At 45.7% G+C, this 16,759-nt stretch overlaps 1 protein-coding gene across 8 annotated transcripts in view; it reads right to left on the bottom strand.

Annotated features, from left to right (window-relative positions):
* The window catches only part of Mink1 (misshapen like kinase 1), a 50,132-nt gene extending 38,015 nt beyond the window's left edge, over window positions 1-12,117 (bottom strand). For all 8 annotated transcript variants that reach the window (XM_076870170.1, XM_076870162.1, XM_076870163.1 and 5 more), the window contains exon 1: window positions 11,848-12,117. In XM_076870170.1, coding sequence (XP_076726285.1) covers window positions 11,848-11,904 — 57 coding nt within the window. In that variant the 5' untranslated portion in view covers window positions 11,905-12,117. The remainder of the gene's footprint in view (window positions 1-11,847) is intronic.
* Between the last annotated feature and the right edge of the window lie 4,642 nt (window positions 12,118-16,759).

Here is a 16,759-nt window from a genome sequence, read left to right as displayed (position 1 = left end):
GTGAACTAGAAATGCAATGGAAACCAGAACCAGGTCTCCCAGCTCCTAATGTCATGCTCACTTCATGGATCACATTGCTCAAAGGCAGTTAAACCAAGCTGCACAGCCTCTCCTATCAGCAGGGCTCCAAGTGGGAGCTCAATAGAGACATCAATTTTACCCAAGGACATCCTGACACCAGGGCAGCAGATCTGGGCAGTTACAGGGCACTCATTGTTAACCTGTAAAAATATACCTAATCTGCAAAGGCTATAACTGGGACCCAGGACAACCATCACACACTTGAGTACATTTCTGGTGGGGACCAGGCAATCCAGCAAATTAACCAAGCATATGAGTACCAAAGTAATTTCTAACTAGCTCTGGGAAGTTGGCCTACTGCTGGAACCTTTTAAAATGTAAAATGCCCAACCCCCCATGTCTGCTATAGGCACAAGCACTCAAGTCACCTTTTACTTTTATTAATGATTATGATGACAACAACATCCAGGAAGTGTATAATGGATGACAACTGGGAAGACAGAGTTTCTAGGAGTCAATACTGGAACACTTCTTTATTCAATCTTTGAGCACTAGGGTTGGGTAGACTAAGTTCGACCCAAGGAAAACAATCAGGCTCAGTTCATACCTGGCTCAACCTAAGAAAAATGGAGGCTTTATATTGTAGAAAGGAACTGTGGTGAGAAGGGCCATTCAATATTGGCAGCCCTAGAAGGCGAGGTTGAACACATGTAGCCTCCTCTAAAGTCATGGAGAAGAGGCAAAAGCCTTACAAGTCCACTAGCTTTCCCTGCATCCTTGTGATGAGGATGCTATTTGAAAGACATGCAGAGGTCTTTGTGCTGCAGGTGTTTGCCTGGTAATCTAGGGGCATAGCCCTGACCAGTACACCCTAAGATACCACCCCAACCTACCACTCAGTGGACTCTGTGCCTGGATTTTGACCTTCAAGGCGGGCCTCTCGAAGACAGGGGGCTCTCCTGCCCTCCTCTCTTCCATTCTTCCAGGTTCACTTTAAAACTAAGTCTCTCTCCCTCTTTTCCCCTCTTCCCCCACTGAAGATCAAAGAAAAAAATGTAAATCATGTGGACAAGGAAAGAACATCAAATTGCTCACATCCATCCTAAGACATCCACTCACTGCCAGGTCATGCTTTGGGTCTGTCCAAGGCTGTGGACACCACAGAGGGATAAGGAGCCTGACCTGGCTCTCAACTCTCCCTTCAACACACATACCCCCTCACACACAAATACAGAAAGGCTGTTAAATCTTATTATCTTCATCCTCTAAACGACCTTCCTTCCAACTTCCTCTAGCACTTGCCCCCAGAGCCCTAGGATGAGATAAAGTAAGAGATTGAGAACAAGCAAGGTGACAGATAAAAGCACAATGGAATTGGAAAGCAAGTTATAGCTGGGAGCTGAATACAAGAGAAACCCTTCTCTTTCCACTGCCCAAACCTCTTGTGATTCCATGCAGCCATTTCATTTAAGCCTCCAGGCCTACCACCTTGGAGCCAGGAGGGAGGGCAGTGCTCTGGGCTGGCTTACGACACACGGATTTCTCAGTTCACCTCACCTGACTCAACAGATATTGAGCACCTGCTATGTCTGGCCCTCTGCTCAACTCTGCACACACACAGAGGGATGAGCTGTAGAGTGGTGGGTGGTTGCCAGGGGTTGGGGGAGCAGGGAACAGACTGTTACTGTTCATGAGGAAGACTGAAAAAGTCCTAGAGATGGACAGTGGAACAGCAGCACAACGATGTGAAAGTACTTGATGCCACAGAACTGTACCTTTAAAAATGGTTAAAATGGTAAGTCTAATGTTATGTATATTTAACCATAATAAAAAAGATTTTTTTAAAAAGCAGTGGGAGGAAATGAGACAGCCTTCCCCTCTTCCCTCTGAAGAATAGGCCTTCTTTTGAATTATTCAACTCTCTTTCCTCCAGACTAAATCTTCTGCATTCTTTTGCACATCTTTCTCCTCTTGTCATCCAAGTGTTCTATCCAGTGGCCCAACATCCAGAAATCCCCATCAGTTCTGGGCACAGACCCCCACCATGTGCCCTCCAATGCCAACCCCCTCACAGTTTCAAAGGCTCAGGCTAAGGTCCCTTACTCCCTCCTACCCTCAGAACTGCCCCAGGTATACCAATAAAATCTGCCCTCCACTAGGACACAGATCTAGACCACGTGCTCCTGGAGGGCAGAAACCATTTCTCACACAGGCTGTTTCTAATCCAGGAAGTGGGCCACATTCCAAAAGTCTCCATGTATGTTATCAAGCAGCATTATGGATGATGTTAGAGCCCTCATCAAGCCCACAAGTCCTGTTTACCATAAGTCACAAAAATATTATATATTTATGATTCAAGCAAGTAAAGAGCAGCGCAGGCTGCACATGGAGCAGCATGCTGGCTACACACGGCCCCCAGCCCACCCACATGCACAGGGTGAATGGAAGATCAGGTTCTGCAGTGAGTCAGACCTGAGTCTGAATCTGGGCCCTGCCACTTACTAGCTGTCCAACCTCGAGCAAATTATCTAATTTCCAAGTAACTTCTCTAAACCTTGGTTTCTTCATGTAGAAAATGCGGACAATCACTCCACCTCAAAGGGTTATTGTGAGGGATAATGAGATTACATAAGCAAAGAAACTACTGTGTAGTAACTGCTCCTTGTTGTTCCTCTTCCAGCCCCCAAACCCCCCTTCTGAAGTGAATCCACATTAAAATATAAATAACTTGTATCAAAGCAATCATTGTTCTGAACTGAAGAAAGAAAAGAGGGGTTTACAAGACAAGACTGGAAGGACAGAACCACACGCTCCGGGTCCACATGCGGCCTGTTCCCTCCACCTTGCTTTCACATGTGGGCCCAAGGTAGTTTCCAGGGTGAGTAATGACTTTGTTAAGGTCAGAGAGACATCTCCAGTTTCTCTGAACCTCGGCTCAGCAAGGCCACGCGACTGTCAGTTCTGTTCTCCTCACTCAGATCCGGAGACACAGGCGGGATGCTGCCTTGCTTAGTGCCTCTGCTCAGGGCTTGGTGTCCACCACTCCCAACCCCAAAAGATGCACTAGGGCAAAGTGCCTTCTACCCTCTGGCCACTCCCTTACAATTTGTGTGATGACAACCATTCTTCACCTCCATCTTCCAGGGGACAGCCGGAGGACATGAGAGAAGAAACAAACATGCCAGCCCCTATCTCAAGCACTGTGCACACATGCCTTCCTCCGCTTCACACTGCTTAGGCTTTGGGGTACCCTGCCTAATTGGTTTCTCGAAGACTCTGTCCTCAGCCACTCGGAATGAAAGCCCAACTACTGCATGCTTCAGCCACATTCTTACAAATGTGCCTTGAAAGAAAGAGTGGGTGGGTGATGAAGAGAACACAAAAATCTTCCTTAAAGTCTGGCTTGGAGCCTACCCCCTTTTACCTTCAGAGGTGTGCTGGCAGACAAATAAAAGCTGTTAGTCTAAGAGATATGTGCCATGCACAAAAATAATTTAGAGCCCTGTATTTTCCTCTCTGTACCCAGAAAGAAGTAAAGAAGGGGACATAGAAGTACTTCCTATTTCACAGAAGAAACCTGTCTAGTCCTTCTCCTGGCTTCTACCAAACCCATAACCAGTTCACCAGGGCTCTAGTGGCAATCTGGGTGGAGAAACAATTCTCTAATGCACTGTTCCCAGAATTGCAGGATGGTTAACATGCCTGAGCCCCACATACTAAGTGTCACTACTGCTCCCAAAACATAGTGACAGTTAAAACTCCATCTCCAACATTTTTCAAACATGTGGACAGTGCCAGAGTGGTTGAGAATCACGACTAAACACTTGTATGGTTTTGTGTCCCATGGGGCCCAGCATACATGAGGCACACTTCATGACTTATGAATTGAATCTAGTAGGAAAGCACAAGTCTCTTAGATTTGTATTTCACCAAGCAAACAGTTACTGAACTGCTACTATATACTCAGCACTTTTATAGGCATAGTATCGATAGGAAATATGGATCACAGTCCCTATACATAAGGTAGTGGGGACATCATTCAATACAAAATGATTCATAAAACATCATTCAATACAAAGCAACAAGCTAAGCATGGTGTCACATGTCTGTAATCTCAGTAATTTGGGAGGTTGAGGCAGGAGGTTTGCAACTAAGCAAGATCCTAAGCAATTTAGGAAGACCTTGTCTCAAAAGTTAAAAATAAATAAATAAAAATGGCTGGAGATATAGCTCAGTGGTAGAGTGCCCCCTGGGTTCCCATTCCCAGTATCAAAGTACGTACACACACACACACACTCCCTATCAATTTATCTATCTATGAACATATAATCAAATTAAATCATAAGGTCTATAAGGAAGCGGATAAGATTATCAGTTAAGGGCTGGCATTGTCAGAGGAAGCTTTGTGGAAAAAAACAGAAGTTGAGGTGGCTCTTTAAAGGAAGTGGAATTTTCTTCACTCAGCCTTTCTGATCCTCAGTTTGTCCCTGAAAGGACCACTGCCTATGGAAAACTCCTTTAAACCTGTGGTTAGAGAAATTCAGGAACCCAAGCCCTTCAAGTCCCATCCTAGAATGGTCCCTCAGTAGAAGAGGGTTGCTCAGTGGTAGAAATTTTCCATTTTCCCTCAGAAGATCAGCTTTTATCAGGCCTGCATTACAGAGGCCTTTTGCCCCAAAGGCAAGGCAGAGGTGTCCAAGATGGAACAGTAGCATTCTGTCACATGCTGAGTGGTGGGGTTCCCAGGTGTGACTACAGAAACTCCCCACTTCACCTGTAATCTCTGGCCCTGAGAGTTTCCTGCTCTGGTGATGTGAACTTCTCAGGCGAGTGTCACATCTTAACTACCTCCTCTGCCAAAGGTCTCTAGGTCTCTGGCCCCCTTGCTCACCAACCATTTCTACTTTCCTTAGGCAATCAGTCCCTATTTCCTCCATTCATCTTCCTCCAGCCTCTTGGGCTCCTCCCACATGCTGTGCCACAAAAGCTCCTCTCAGCCCATCCCACCATCCTCTACACCACCAACCACCTGACATTCAAGCTGCTCCTAGAGTCTGGCTCCTCTACTAAGCCCAAGACTTGTGGCTTCCCCAACCCTGTTTCTCTTCAAACATGCAAAATCAGTAACACTCCCCCTACACACCCCACTCATCCTTTACTTATACACAATGTAAATTGAGAGTCTCGACTATTTTTATACACTATCTAATGTTAGGAAGAATCCCACTTACCACAGACCACAAGAGCTGAGCCCAGGCCTGGGCCTACTTGTTCTTATTTCTGGAAGACTGACTGACCTATTCTAAACCCTTGTCACCACTTAGCCACCATACAAGCTAATAACATCTAGTGATACACCCTTCTCCCACACATACAAGCTCCAGAGGACAAAAGCACACTCTCCCATCTTCTGCAGAGCCACAGACCTGTACTTAAAGACTCTTCTCAATAACTAAATGTAAGGGTCATAGAGTCATATGCTCTTTTCATATATACTGTGGATTGAACCCAGGAGCACTCTACCACTGAGCTACATCTCCAGTCCTTTTTATTTTGAGACAGGGTCTTGCTAAATTGCCCAGTCTGTCCTGGAACTTGCAGTTCTCCTGACTCAGCCTCCTGAGTGTTGGGATTATAGGCTGCGCCACCAACCCCAGAACATGACCTTATCTTTTGAAACAAACTATTTTTTCACAAGGTTCACAAGACATTCTTTTGGAAGTTAAGCCAGGTATAGTTTTTGCACAGAACCTATACACATTTTCCTCTATACTTTAAAACATCTTTAGGTAACTTATAATACCTAATTCAATGTAAACACTATGTAAATATTTACTATATTATATTGCTTAGGGAATTATGACAAGAAAAATCTGTCTGTACATACTCAGTGCAGAAACATTTTTTTCCCCTCCAAATAATTTTGATTTGAGGTTGGTTGAATCCACGGATGTGGAACCCATAGATATAGAGGCCCAACTGTACATGATTATTTGATTAATGTCTCCATTCACTGCTAAGACTATGAGAACCTTATCTGCCTTGATCATTACTGTGTCCTCTGTACTAGGTCCTTCCTCAACCAGAACATGAAATCCCACTCACAGTTAGCAGGTTCATCCTCAGGCTATCTGACCAGTTGATAACATCTCTAGGGGCTCCCTTAGGTCCACTATTTCTAACCTTAAGTAAGAACAAAGAAACTCATGTACCTTTTAGATTGATACCCATTAGAGGATTTTTCTATAGCTGGGAGAATCCCAAACTCAAGTTAAGGACTGGCTGGGTGGGAGGAGAATGGCAAGAACTAGAGAGAACAAAGAATGAATGGGAGGTGTGAACAGGGTCCAAGTCTTCTACCAAACCATATTTATGTATTCTCCTTTAGTCGGTGGGCATTCAAGAAATGCTTCAGAGTTGATTTATTAACTTGATTACTTTTGTTCTGTTTCTTCAACCTAGGGAAGAAGAAACCGAAAAGGAGAGAGGTATAAAGTAGGTGCTGAGGAGGATAAGAACTGAATATCAGATTGCAGAATGACTGATTACTAACCTTGGGACAATGGCAAATGTGTATAATTCACAGCAATCATATTTGATGCACATGTCCCAACCTTAACAGTTCTAAGATACTGAGGAAAGCACAATAATTAAGAAAAAGGGAGCCTAGCTAGGTACAGTGGTGTGCACATAAGTCCCAGCTGCTTGGAAGGCTTGGAAGACAGAAGGATCACTTGAGCCCAAGAGTTCAAGGCCAGTCTGGGCAACATAAGACCCTGTTTCAAAAGAAAGGAAGGAAGGAAAAAGAGAGCCTGAGCTTGCAAAGGCATTTCTTAGATTGATGCTCCCAAAGCTCTGATTAAACAACTGAGCATAATATCACACCTTCTTATAGAACCTGGTTCTCAACACTAAACTGACGATACTCAGTGACTTGGGAAGGATAGTACTGATAACCTTCTGATGTAACTTTACCCAAAGACAGAACAGCTCAGCAGGCGGACCCTCAGATGGTTTCTGGAGATGCCCTCCAGGCCCAGCACTGTTATTTATTGCTGGGTTATAAGGTTACCACATTCCTTATTTACAGACCTATACTAGAACATAAATTTGTTGGGAGCAGTAGCACATTTACTGCTTTCTTGTCCCTTATGTGACAAGAATATGTTCTACATGGCCCATCTATGTCACAGGCACACAGTTCACAATGGGAAGGAAATGGAGGCAAGACCTGACATCAGGGTCCTATGCAGCAGCATGTTGACTGAACTCTTAGGGCAAGAGTAAAGGGTTGGAGAAGTAGGCTCTCTTGCTGATCCTCTTATTTTTATCTTAACTGTCACAACCTCACTTTCCCAAAGAACCTCCTCTGTATGTATTGCTGAGGGCTGTGATAATCTGTCCTATCTCACAGTATAATGGGTCTGGAGAATGGGTGAATATCTAATACCAGCACTGTACTCTTCCTTCCAATGTTTGGCCAAAGCATCATTTCATTTCACTCCAAATGCCACAAGCTCTCTAAATGCGCCCCCCCCCCCCCACACACACATGCAGTTTTTCTAGGAAAAAAAGTCAGGAAATAACCTTACTCTGCTGTAAGAGGTCAGCCTTCCCATTCCCCTGTCCAAGGCATCTGTTTGGACAGCTAGCACATCAGAACACAGCAGCAGTCCCACCCTGTGCAACAGCCTAGAAATACATGCCCAGAATTGCCAGCTTTCCAAGTGGTGCTGGCTCCACAGCCATATGAGAAGAGAAGGAAGGGGAAGAGACTTTTCCAGAGAACAGCCACAACAACAACAAAATCATTTGAAAAAGAACATCTCTGTCAGCAACTACCACCTCACAACAAGTCCTTCTTGAATGTGCTCTACATTATTTCAATTTAGCAACACTGAGCCCAGCTTCACAGTTTCAAGGACACTGCAGTCTAAAACTTCTAACTGGTTGGACAGTAAAGAGAAGCTGTTTGATTTATGAAGTGGGTCAAACAGAAGCAGTGATGCAAAAGGAAAGCGGTCAGCCTGGGTTCTTTCTGTCGTTGTCCCATTCACTTCCGCTCATACTTCATCCTTTGTGAGAAGCCCAGAGTTCCAAGCAAGAAGGTTCTTCTGGAATCTAACCGAGCTTGGACACAGAGAAAGAAGGTTTGAAACAAGAGACACAAATTTTCTCTTGGATCATCCTAACTGTATTTCAAGGACCATTGCTCAGATGGAGGCATACAGAATTTATCACAAGGCCAGGTCTGATTCCAAAAGCATCTCAGAAAGGACACAATCTCAATGATGTGTATATATAAATGAGGGGAAGAGGAAGCATAACAACCTCTACTGAACACTTTCTCTAAGTAAGCACTGTGCTAAGAGCTTTCGATTGTTAGAATACACACAAATTCAACAAGCATCTGTGCTCTACTGTGTGCAAAACACTGTTCTAGACGCTGGGATACAAAAATGAACACAGCACTCAGAATCCTAGCTTTCACAGAACCTGCATTTCATTTTATTTTTGTGATGCTGGGGATCAAACCCAGGACTTTGCACATACTAAGCAGGCACTCTGCCAACAAGCTGATTCGCTGGCTTGAATTTGCATTTCAGTCATGGTTGACAGAAATAAATCTATGTCAGCTGGTGATAAATACTACGAAGAAAGATAAAGCAGACTAAGGAAATGCTATGTAAAATTTTGTATAAAAATAAAGCAGGGAAGGGAGTGCTATTTTAGACAAAGTTGTCCTGGAAGACTTCTCTGATTGTTAGCAATAATAAGGGCTACCACATACGTGTGCCAGGAAGTGGACAAGAATTTAACGTGCAGCATTTCACTTAATCCCTGACAACACTAAGTTCAATACAATCACCATTCTCAACACATAGAAGAAAAAATGGAGCTCAGAGGTAAAGTTCTTTGCAGAATCTGTAGTAAGGGGTGTAAGAGTAAAGTGGATCTGAGGTCCAGGTTATACAGGAAATGAAGAGGCCAGGACTTGAACACAGGAATGCAATTCCAGGCTCCATGTGTCTCTCCACTATACTGTGCTACCACGCTAGTGGATAAAAAGAGCCCCAGAGATGTCAGTGTAGCCAGGTATGGTGGCACACGCCTGTATCCCCAGAGGCCTGGAAGGTTAGGGCAGAAGAATCTCAAGTTCAAGGCCAACATAAGCAATTTTATGAGGCTCTAAGCAACTTAGCGAGACCTTGTCTCAAAATAAAAATTATAAAGGGCTGGAGATGTGGCTCACTGGTAAATTGCCTCTGGGTTCAATCCCTGGTATCAAAAAAAAAAAAAAAAAAGGAAGTCAGTGTGGCTATAATTGCAAAGTAGCAGATGCACCTGGCAACTTCACTTCACACATGGCTAAGAGATTAATGCAATTCAGTCTTCCTACTATCATTAACTCTCATCACCAGCTGAACAGCAAGGCTTATCTTGAAACAAGAAGAGAGAGACCTTAAGTTCTTTAAGGCCAGCTGAATGTGGTCCTCTGCCACCCCGACTCCAACCCCCAATACATAGTCATGTTAAGTCAAGGGAGACATCCTTTACTGCCAATTCTCCAGATTACCATTTCTCTCTGGAAAGCAGAAACAGAACAGGTGATGACTGAGCCAGCTGCTCGACAGAGCCAAGGCAGCTCTGAGGTGAATTGGAGGGGGACAGACATTGAGAAAAGATAAGCAGCAAGGAAAACACAGGCCCTCTCCAGTCCTATTTCAAAGAAAGCACAGTTCTTCCTCAAGTCCTGGAGTGCTGAGCTGGTAGAGAGGACACGGAAGGTTTCTTCAGAAGCATAAGACAAGACAGACAAGCACAAAGAGCAGACACCAAGCTCTCTTGAGGGAAAGGAGAGGAGAATAAGGCAGGGGGTTATTAAGGAAGGAGATTAACATTGCTTCAAGCAGGGAAGTCCCGAAGGGAAATACCACATCCAAGGTCAGAGAGTATTTACAAAATTGCTGGAAATCCCAGGTTGAGAGTCCTGGCCCATCTACCAGGGAAGCTAAGAGGAAAGAGAAGCCCAAGTAGAGTCCCACAAAGTTCAAATCAAAGGTCATGGTTTGGACCCACCCATTTTGTAACTATATTTTAGTTATCAGAGCCACAGAACCTGTAGCCAGAGTTAATCAACAACCAAGGTGAGCCAGGAAGGTGGGGTTCATCCCAGTGTGGACCACACTAAGGGACATTTACTCAAAGCCTGGATTTGCATCTTATATTCCAACTGACTGGAGTACCCCAGTTTAAACCCTGGCTGAGCTGATCTCCTAAAGTCTTTGGACCCTCTCCCATGCGCGCGCGCGCACACACACACACACACACACACACACACAGAGAGAGAGAGAGAGAGAGAGAAATTCAATGCTTGGTCTCCCTTCCCAGCAACTTATCATCTCATCTCCAGCAAGTCAGGTTTTATAGCCCAACACTGCATCAAATAAATTATGACCTGAATGGCCAAGAAAAAACTGTGTCACCTAGAGAAACCCAATTAACAACATGACTCTGCTCTCTTCAATTCCTCTCTTCCCTCTAGTCATATCCGGGGCACCTATGTGGCTGACCGCCTTTTCCCATTCCTGGCCATGTTCCTAGCTAACTCAAAAGCCAGAAGACAATGTGAATAGGGACCTCCTGAGAAGCTCACCTACAGAAGCAAAACCCTGCTCTCCTTGCATTTTGACCTGTTGAGAAAGTTGGAAGGGCACTAGATCAAACACCACCTGGGTGATGACAGCCTTAAGTATTCACCTTGAAATCACTACATTGCCCTTAAGCCAAAGCTTCCAGCTGAAGAAAAATATAAATGCTGCTAAAAGCTCCTAAAGGAGAATAAGTAAATTCCCCACGCGGGGACAATAAAAAGGTATTCTGAAGAAATTCCTGCTGCAGTTTTTCCTCTAAACCTCTTTCCTAATTAGCTCCTCCCTTGAGAGATCATCATTACCTCTACCCCCACTGCTTTTCCAGACCTCCAGACTGATCACATGCAGCTTGTGTTTTCTGTGTGTACATATATGCAAACATCCTTTCCTAGCCCGTGCTAGAGTTTCTGAAGGGAATAAATGCTTCCCCTCCTCCCCCAGTGCACTTGTCTATCCTCCTGGCCCCACACTGCTGCAGAGTTGGTAATGTAATATCAGGGACCCCGAGACCGGAAATGCCTGGATCTGGACTGCTGCACTTGAAACCCGAGAGAAGGGACAGGGAAAACTGAACGTGGGGCTGGAGAGACCGAGACCGTAGGAGGTGTGGGGTGGAGTGGGGAGGCTGAAATGCCGACCAGGGAAGAGTTGCAATTCAGGGGTGGGCGAGGAAGAGAAAGAGGGATGAGGGGGAGGCTGTCAAGGCAGTTGCAAAGTCAAAATTGGAGAACCGAGGAAGAGAAGGGGGAGGAAAGAGATAAGTAACAGCAAGGGTGTAAAGAGGACCAAGAGGAGGTGAGGGGCCATAATGAAGACTATGCAGGTGATGAAAGGGGCCTAGGTTTAAGGAATTCAGTGGTGACTCTCGAATACCTAGGAAGAAGGGGGTACTGAATCCCAGAGGGTAGGGGTGGCAGGGAGGTGTGGGGGCGGGGCACCACAGGGTGGGGACCAAACTGGCTCCCAGAATCTGCAGCGAGTGGAGCGAGAAGGAGAGCAGAGGGCGGGGGCCCAACAGCGGCGGTAGCCCGGGAAAGGGGCAGGGGTCGCAGAGAGGAACCGGGCTGGTGGAGGGGGACGCCAGGAAAGCACGTGAAGCGTGCAGCCACCAGGCTCCCTCCCTTGCGGCGAGGTCAGTAACCAGGGCGAGGCTGGGGGACGGCGCGCTCACCCGCAGGGCGGACAGGTCGATGTCGTCCAGGCTGCGGGCGGGGGCTGGGTCGCCCATGGCCTCCGCCGGGAACGGGGCCCCGGGGCCGCTCACACTCCGGCTCGGTTATTCCACTGCCGCCGTCGCCGCTTCTCCCCCATCGGGGTACCCCGGGGGCGGACTCCACCGCGCCTCCCCCGGAGAACGCGGAGGGGGGAGGGCCGGCGGGAGGACCGACCCACCGACTGACAGGAGCAATCGCCCCGGAGTCTGCAACCCGAGCCTCCCGACTCTCTTGCGCAGGCGCGGAGCGGCGGTGCCCCGGGAGGGTGGAAGAGGGAACGTGACGCGAGCGCGCCGGGTTCCCCCTCCCCCTAGGCGCCGGCACCTGCGCGCAGGCGCAGCCGAGCAGACGAAAGGCGCGCACCAGGACTAAGCGACCGCGCGAGCCTGGCTTGAAAGAAGTGGGCGGCGGCCCGGGCGGCCGCAGAGCGCGCCCACCAACGGGTGCGCCTGCGCACACGATTTTTCTTCCCTTTTCCTATTTTTGCCCTTTCTCTCTCCTGTTTCCTTCCTAGATCTCCTTTGACGCCTTTCCTTTCCTTTCCCTCCTTTCGCGTGCCCAGCTGCCAATCAAGCCACCCACCTCTCTATTTGCGGGGGAAGGGAGGCGGGACCCAACCCCCTCTATTACTTTGGGGAGTTGTTATGGTAACTCCCCACGCGAGTGCTGGGTGGCCTCTAGATAGGACGGGCTGTCCACCCACCCAATTGCCATGGCAACTGTGGAGCCGCTGAGGGAGGGGCCTCTCCGTGAGAACTTGGCTGGAGAAACCACGTGGGAGTTGGGGGAGTGGAGCGGGCATTGGCTGCCTCGGGAATGCCCTTTACTCTCTACCCCAGCTAGAGTGAAGAGCGTTGAAGAGGGGAATCTGAGATCTGAGCATAGGGAATCCCACTGCAGCCCTTTGTCTCTGCACCTCTCTAAAAGTGTTCTGCACAGAGGAACTGTTTGATCATTGGAATCGCCAGTGGCAAAAGGGGAAGAGGAAGAAACTGTCTAATCCCTTAAAACTTGCTCAGGTCACCTGAGATCTAACCAGGTTGGCATAGCACCCCCGGCCATTAGCCTCACTAAAGGCTGGATAATGCTATCTAAGAACAGGGAGTCACATTCTGCCACTGTCTAATTTGCTTTGTGACCTTGAGCAAATCGCTTTGCTTCCCTGGGCTTTTCTTTCATTGCAAAGTTCAGGGGGAAGTCTGTGGGTCTCAAGATTTCTTCCAACACTAATGTTATCTCTGAAGGACCCTAGCAACCTTAATATAAACATCACTTAGGAGTCTGACGGGTAGTTCAGGGCTGTATCCAGGCTACTTGAGAGACTGAGACAGGAGGATCACAAGTTCAAGGCCAGCCTCAGCAATTTAGTGAAACCCTGTCTCAAAATAAAAAAGGCTGGGTATGTAGCACAGTGGCAGAATTTCTCAGGGTTCAATCCCCCAAACCAGAATGAAAAAAAAAAAAAAACAGGAAAATTTAAAAGTCAGTCCTTGGAAAAGAGTTGAACGACCTCTTTTCTGGACCCTTAGCACATCTGGATGTTTAAATCACCTCTCTTGAAGGCTCTCTTGACCCACTCTGAGTTTGGCTCTTCTGTTTTAGCTACCTGGCTTAAGCCTTTTAAATTTAAGACTTTTGAGTTGCAGGTATCTGTTGACTCTCCTTAAAGGTAAGAATAATATCAGTCTTGGGTGCACAGGGCTTGGCACCTGCTAGAGCAAATGAACACTTAAGTTGAATGAAGGCCTCTGTTGTCCAGAGAGGCACTATAATAGTTCAAAGTCAAGACCATTGGATAGGGCTGGGGTTGTAGCTCAGAGGTAAAGTGCTTGCCTAGCATGTGAGAGGCACTGGGTTCCATTCTCAGCACTGCATATAAATAAGTTAAATAAAAGTCCACTGACAAAAGAAAGAAAGATCATTGGACATTAAGAAAAAGTATAGATTTCTCCACTCCCACCCTTCCCCCACCCCCACCCCTATTAGGGATTGAATCCAGGAATGCTTCATCACTAATAGCACACTCAGTCCCTTTTTTATTTTTTTATTTTGAGCTAAGATCTAAGTTGCCCAGGCTGACCTGGCATTTGCTATATCTTCCTGCCTCAGCCTCACAAGTAGCTGAGATTTCAGGGTCGCTCTACCACACCCAAGAAAATACATAGAATTTGAAGTTAGCACTTTAGGCAAATCACTACCTCTCTGAGGCTCAATTCTAATCATCTGTAAAACAGAGATAATAATAGATGTTAGGATAAAATACAATTATAAATGTAAAGCACTCAGCATATACTAGACCCTCAATAAATTTACTAGTGACTGACTCATAAAGTGTTTAATAGATATTAAATGAATGAATGAATAAATCAAAGTCACAGGGATGGAATAAATGGTCACCCAATCCTCAAGAGGCAACGGAATCTGGGGTAAACAGGACAAAGAACAAGTTTGGCCCTAAACTGATAATTACTTTTTTGTTGTTGTTCTTACTGGGAATTGAACCCAGGGGCACTTTACCACTGAGCTACATCCCCTGACTATTTTGTTTTTTGAGATGGGGTTTTGCTAAATTGCTAAGGGCCTCCCTAACTTGCTGACACTGACCTCCAACTTGCGATACTTCTGCCTCAGAGTAATTGCTGGGATTAGGGGCCTGGGCTACCACACCTGGTTCCAAGATGATAATTAGCGAAGTTAGAGTAGGAATCTATGGATAAACATGAATCTGTGAAGATTCCTTATCCTGTTCCCTACTTTTGTATATTTTTAAGTTGTCTATGATAAAAACAAAAAGATACACTAATGGTGGAGGGAGACCTGGACCAGGCATCAAGAAAATTTAAAATACAAAACATACAACAGGGGCTAGAGATATAGCTTAGTAGTAAAGTGTTTGCCTGCCATGCATGAGGCCTGAGGTTAGATTCCCATCATCAAAAATAAAATAAGATGGGCTGGGTTTATGGTAGAGCGCTTGTCTAGCAAGTGCGAGTCCCTGGGTTCGATCCTCAGCACCACAAAAAAATAAATTAAATAAAGGTATTGTGTCCAACTACAACTCATAAATAAATAAATAGATAAATAAATAGAGGCTGGGATTGTAGCTCAGTGGTAGAGCACTTGCCTAGCATGAGTGAGGCACTTATGCTAGGTTTGAGCCTCAACACCACACAAAAACAAATAAATAAAATAAAGGTTAAATTCTTAAGGAAAAATAAATGAAAGCAGTACCTCTTTTAAAAAATAACAAGGGGCTGGGGATGTGGCTCAGTGGTAAAGTGCTCGCCTAGCATGGGTGGGGTGCTGGGTTCGATCCTCAGCACCATATAAAAATAAAGATTTTTATGTCCACCTAAAAAATATTTTTTTTTTTAAATAAAAATAAGACCAGCTGGGGTGGCTGGGGATGTAACTCACTTGGTAGAGTACTTGCCTTGTTTGCACAGGGCCCTGGGTTCAATCCCCAGCACCACAAAAAGAAACAAACAAAAACTAGCTGGGGTATAGTTTAGGGGTAGAACATCTGTTTAGCATGGCTTCTATCCCCAGACCCAAACATACAACAAAAGATTAATTATAGAACCCTTGGAGGAATAATGAATATTGTATTGGCCTAGTTGTCTACCACCAACCTTTCCCTCCATGCTGGGCCTACAGACTTTATTTGGTTCGGTGCTGGGGATTGAACCCAGGATGTGAGGCATTTCAAGCAGGTGCTCTGCAACTGACCTACACCCTCAACCCCTAAGCCAGCTTTAGCAACTTTTCCAAGCCCTAAGCCACTTAGAGCCAGTTTCAAAAAAATAAATAGGGCTGGGGGTGTGTGGCTTAGTGGTTAAGCATCCCTGGGTTCAATCCCGGATACCTCCCAAATATAACTATTTTTATTCTAAGCCCTCTCCTACTATTCCCTTACTAAACACTGGCACTTGCTAGAGGGCTTCCAATCAAGATTTGAGGACTCAGGAAGGAAAGTCAAGTTGCCAATGTTAAGTAGAGGCCCATCTAGCCCCTGGCCCTGCCTGGGGCAACTACTGCCTCCACCCCACTCCACAATTATGAGGTATTGTCTTCTTAGGAAAGAAGTACTTAGTACCAACAATGAGGCTAATTAATAGAATACCAATTAGTACCCAGAGATTGCTCTGTGTGGGAGGGGGATTTCTTGCACAGAAGTGGCTTTTTTGGTCTGGGGATTGAATCCAGGCACTGACAGTGGCTTCTTTAGAGAACCAGAAACCTGAACTCAAAGGAAAGGGGGGGGGGGTGTGGGTGCTGGGGATGTGGCTCAAGCGGTAGCGTGCTCGCCTGGCATGCGTGCGGCCCGGGTTCGATCCTTAGCACCACATACAAAGATGTTGTGTCTGCTGAGAACTAAAAAATAAATATTAAAAAAAAAAAAAAAAAAAAAAAACGCACAAGGTCCTGGGTTCAATCCCAATACTGAAAAAAAAATTAATTAAAAAAAAAAAAGAAAGGATGGGGCGGGCACTTTATGTCCTCTTCCCATCATCACCCCCCTGAATCCCCTATCTTGCAGGAAGCCTCATTAAACGTGCGGTACTATGCTTGGTTTCTTTCTGCTTCTGTGGCCAATTGTGATACTGGTGATTGATAGGCATGGTAGCCCACACCTGTAATCTCAGCAACTCAGAAAGTTGAGGCAGGAGGTTCACAAATTCAAGTCTAGCCTGGGCAATTTAGTAAGACCCTGTCTCAAAGTAAAAAATAAAAAGGACTGGGGATGTAGCTCAGTGATAGAGCAACCCTGGGTTCAATCCCCAGTCCAAGAATAAATAAATAAATATGTTAGTAAAATTAAAAAAAAATGTATAAAACCCATTACACATATGCATATATATATATATA

Source organism: Callospermophilus lateralis, chromosome 11, assembly GCF_048772815.1.
Source record: "Callospermophilus lateralis isolate mCalLat2 chromosome 11, mCalLat2.hap1, whole genome shotgun sequence".
Taxonomy (NCBI): domain Eukaryota; kingdom Metazoa; phylum Chordata; class Mammalia; order Rodentia; family Sciuridae; genus Callospermophilus; species Callospermophilus lateralis.
The sequence above is the reverse complement of the archived record's forward strand: the minus strand, read 5'-3'. Positions and strand labels throughout refer to the sequence as shown.